At 37.0% G+C, this 5,000-nt stretch overlaps 1 protein-coding gene across 16 annotated transcripts in view; it reads left to right on the top strand.

The window, feature by feature from the left end:
- wake (wide awake) overlaps window positions 1-5,000 on the top strand; it is a 1,231,097-nt gene that overhangs the window by 560,704 nt on the left and 665,393 nt on the right. For 6 of the 16 annotated variants that reach the window (XM_067110041.1, XM_067110037.1, XM_067110036.1 and 3 more), the window contains one exon: window positions 878-919. The exons of the other annotated variants lie outside the window; for them this stretch is intronic. In XM_067110041.1, the coding sequence (XP_066966142.1) occupies window positions 878-919 (42 nt within the window). The remainder of the gene's footprint in view (window positions 1-877; window positions 920-5,000) is intronic. 16 annotated transcript variants of the gene reach the window in all.

Raw genomic sequence — 5,000 nt, 5'->3', positions numbered from 1 at the left:
ATAATCTTGTAGTTATATTCCGTATGAAGTACTAATGTACCTCAGTTTAGTTCTCATATGAGTTGAATCTAGTTCAGACCCTATAAGGTGAATGGGCCGTGACGGGTTACTGTTAGGTGAATCATTTATGGTTTCTGAGAACTTTCTTTTGCAAGTGAAGATATATCTGCCATTAAACAGAGGGAGGCAGAAGGATCTGAGAAACTCAAAGAATAGTTAGGAGTTTTATATCTTAATATTCAACGGTGTGAAGGATGGCGCAAACCTACTGACGCTGGGGTTGATGTTTACTGTTGTTTCAACTTTTTTCTAACCTTCATGTGTCAATTCGATACAGAAATCGATCTTACTGAACTTGAAGAGATGTCTATACATGGGAAGAAATGTGACTATTCGTCAGTGTGCATTCATCAGTTGATCTTAAAGTGTATTCTGCTTAAAAAATATTTTCTCTCAAGGGTTCATGGTTCCCTCTGAATGCGATATTGGACCCAGCCTATAAGACCTTCTGTTTAAGTTGGTGTTCTTTGTAGGCATCTGCATAGAAATGCAATGGAACCCTAGAAAAACTAGTGTTATTTTAGAACCTAGAATGTGTTCCTTGTAAATATGTAGAGAGGATTAACCCACAGTGGATGTTTAGGTATGTTTTTGACCCCTAACACGTGTAAGCGAGTGAGCACTTCACCCACGTAGACATCGAAGTGCCCTGTAAATGTCTTATCTTACTTTGTTGTGCAAACCATGATGATATTTATTTTTACTGAACTTTGTGTCTTTTTTGATAAAGCACTTTTGATGTGCACACAGTATTTTTTATTCAGTGGACAGACAGACTCACAATATCTGTGTATTAATGTTTCGATGTTTTTTCCAGAAAATTTTCTCTGCGAGGTAGACCCGGAAGTCGTGGAGACATGTATGTGACCTGTTTCATGACGTCATTAGTATGACGTAAACTGTATTTAGAGAGTCTTTAGGAAATGCCCCTGTTTATTTAGTGTTAGTGTGTGTGTGTGTGTGCGTACGTTCCACGTCGTTCCTCTTGTAGGACCTTAGGCTGTAAGACACCTGTTAGTTCTTGCACTTAGAGTGTACAAGGGGCCTCTGTAGAACTAACATTCATAATAACAACTGGTTTAAATAGCGTTGTTGAAGCCTTTAAACGTAATTAGTGTAAATATAAACACTGTATACCCCGTGTAGTTAGGTTATTTGAGATGTATGTGAGTGTATGTGTGTACGCTGGACGTGCTTTGTGTGTATACATGCAACTTGCTTTGCGTGTAGATGTGACGTTCAATTGCGTGTAAATGTGCCGTTCACTGCAATATCATGTTTTATCGTACATGTTTATTTGGGTGTATCTGTGTATTTCTAGTTAATGGTAAACGTATATCCGTCGGTCGTTGTTTTGTATGTAGTGTTCCATGACTAAACTGTACTGTAGCCGCTTTGTAAGAATTGAAAATAATGCTTTCATTTTGATATATGTATTTGGGTGTAATTTTTCTACTGTTTATTCACTTCTGTATGTCATTATTTATCATGCAAGGTTTGTTACATAATATATTTACCTATTTTTCTGTGCTGTAACTGCACACACATATTTGCATATATTTTTACTTAATTGATTTGAACCATCTTTAACGCCTTGTTCAACAGAGTCGACGAATCCATAAGTCTAGATGACAACTTTTGAATATCGTATCTGATAAAATGGAAGCGATAAAATGGAAGCGATAAAATGGAAGCGACAAGAACTTCGTGTCGTATTGTAAGTGATCTGAGACACGCGTGTATTTTTACTGGTATCAGACAGGTAACTGGTATTTTGGCTATAATGGACACACTATCAGTCTGTAGTAATATCGATCTCACCCATATTTTATGTGACATCGGACATCAGCACTCGTGGATGATACCGGACACATCAATATTCTGAGTGATATCGATGCACCACCAATATTTTTATTTTGTATATCTTGCTCAGTACTTGTATTATGGATAATGTCCGGCATCCACCATTATAATTAATAACTGGGGCTCTTTGCAGTTGGCTGATGTAATGATAAACTAAAATATGATAATGAGACATAAAATTTTGATTTAGATATTTACTTGAGAACTGTGGTAAGTGGTGCTTCGTAAGTTTTTGTTTCATTTTGTGGCTTTTGGGCGAAATATAAAAATTAAATTAAATTCTAATGGTAAACCCATGCTCATTTTGTATCTGGTATAGGTAATGTTTTGGGTGAAATATAGGCAGAATATCGAATTCCAATGGTAAACCAATGCTCCAAGTAAAAACTAATATTTGATGAGGTTCTGTGGATTTTGTATATAGCAAAGTCATTTAGGAATCACGGTTCTCAGGAATAACCCCAGTATCCTTTACGATCGTAATGAAACATTCCCAGATAAATTCAGACTGTACTCTCCGTGTGAAAAAGAAATATGAAATATTTTTTTATTTCCTCGCGGTAAAAGAATAGCATATAGAAAACTGAAAACCTTTAGATAGGTAGATAGTTAAACTAGCGATGAACTTTAAATAAGAGTAAGCAGAGGAATATGTAACACAAACGTGTTAGGTATGAATGGAAAGGATGTAAGAACGTTTACGTAACCTGGCTGCATGAAACTGTTTTAGGGACCCTCTGAATTGTCAGGGCTAAAGCAGTCAAAATATGGTGGTTTTCTATTGGTAGTTTGCTTTTACGGGCCTTGTCTAACGGGTGTAATTTCAAATCCAGACGCATTAAATTCAACGAATAGCCAAAATTACTCTTACAGATCAATTTTATTTTTCCCTAGATGAGAATACTTCAAGTACCATAAAGAGAGCCCTTAGTGAGTCATAAACGTACGTAGACATCGCTATAATGAAATTAGGGAAATTGTAGGGAGATTTCACATTTTCGTGTGGCGCATTTCATATTTCTGTCTAAGGATAGAGAACTGCGGACTTGTTTCTGAGGGCAAAAGACCGGGAATGTACAGAAATGACATTTCTTTGAGTGACCTTTTGTTTTCAGTGTTATTATATGGGGTACACTTGCAAAATTGCTTCATAATAATGCGAATACTCAACGCATAAATTAAAATCACTATTGCACTCTTGTAAAACCACGGTGAGAATTGGAAAAACTTATTTATTTCCAAGTGAACAATTGTCATAGCTATCGCTTTTCACTGTTTGAATCTCATTTTCAGTTATTCATCCGATTCTGATCGACGACGAATATTTATTTGAGCTCTGGAATACCAAAATTATGCATACTATAAAAATGAACGGTTTGAGTAAGTAAATGAATTAATTATGTTAGAAATATGTTATGCATTTTGAGAGAGAGAGAGAGAGAGAGAGAGAGAGAGAGAGAGAGAGAAGAGAGAGAGAGAGAGATTTCCCTGAAGTGCCCCCTAAAAATAAACGTATGGAAAGTCAAACACTCGACCTGGTTAGCAAACCCTTCGCCTCTTTAGTTTGCTTTCGAGGGAAGAACAATAAAAGGGTCGAAAATGCTGTAGAGGATTTTGTTTGTATAAAGTCGACCATGAGGCGGTGCTGGTAGAAATGTAGAGAGGGAAAAAGAGAACATTTATAATGAGAAAAATTCGAAGTCAACGGTAATGAAAAGGGACAGATCAACGGATACTGTTGAATACTTGACGGTGAAAAAATGGGAAAGTTTTATTTCATGGAAGTAAAGGAAAAGAAACGGGAGATGAGTTATTGGTCATTTTCCTAGATTCGCTGAGTCAGGGAAGGAAGAAAACGGGACATTTGGAAGTTACGGTAAAAAAACGGAGAGGGGTTTGTCATGAACAAGAATTATTTCAGGCAGAGATGTAATGAAAGAATTAGGCTTATAAATGAGCCAAAATGGTCCAAGGAAAAGAGAGATGGGAATATTAGTCATTCTCCTATTCGCGTGGCCCGGAAAGGAGGCACTAAATTATTTTAACGTCAGGTGAAGCATGAATATAGAGTATTTCGCGTAGGAAAGGACAAGAAACAGTTGTTAGGATAAGGAAAACAAAAACAAAAATTAAACAAGTTTTTAAAAAATGGGAAGAGAAAGCGATGGTTCAGACGAGGCAAATAAAACGAAAACCAAAGGAATTCTAACAATGGAAGGAAGAGAGAAAAATGCGAAGGTGGTTAAAACGGGGGAAACACGAGACCAAAATCAAAAAAAGTGAGGAGGAATTAGTCATTACTTCTAGTTTCTTTTAAGGGTTTCTCCTAATGGCCTTATCATTATCCCTCAAACTTCTAATTACTGGTGTTAATTACGGTTATTACTACTTCCCAGTGTGTGCTGAGTGTGCGTAATCATGAGGCTGATTAGAAAGTCTGCCACGATGGGTTTTAGTCTTTCAGTTGCCCGTCCTTGTGATGTAAGAATAATTAACCATCATTGTTTGGGATGTAGCACGAAATAATTGGAATGTTTTCCATATAAGTAACATGTATTTTAGCATGTAGGCATTACCGCTTTTACCCACCTACACACACGCACACATATAAATATATAGATAGTTCAGTTCAGTTCTGTTTATCTTTAATTCGTATCTGAGATACATAAGTAGAAAAAAATTACCGTGATATCAAATAAACTCAGTTCAGATAGATAGATAGATAGATAGATATGTGTTCATTATACCGCCGGGTGTTCAACCAACAAAGTTCAGGAACTTTGAGTTTAGTCGGTACTTGGTTTAATGACCGCCTTGAAAAGCCAGACAACTTTTGGTATAATAACCTCTTGAGCATCCTTGGCTGGGCATGTGGTTAAAAATTCTTCCCCAAAATGCTGCACTTGCTGGAAACGGATGGGTAGCACCCAAAAAGGAAAGGATGTGTGGTGAAAAAAAACAAAAAAGAAAACTACGCAGAGTGGCCTCCTCACAGGGTTTCGGAATGTAGCCCAGACACGGATCGCCCCGAATCCGTCTTGCTACTCCACCAATATTCGGGCGAGTAGCTAGGAAGC

Source organism: Macrobrachium rosenbergii, chromosome 10, assembly GCF_040412425.1.
Source record: "Macrobrachium rosenbergii isolate ZJJX-2024 chromosome 10, ASM4041242v1, whole genome shotgun sequence".
In the NCBI taxonomy this organism is placed as follows: Eukaryota; Metazoa; Arthropoda; class Malacostraca; order Decapoda; family Palaemonidae; genus Macrobrachium; species Macrobrachium rosenbergii.
Note: the sequence above shows the minus strand (reverse complement) of the source record. Positions and strands in the feature narration are given on the sequence as shown.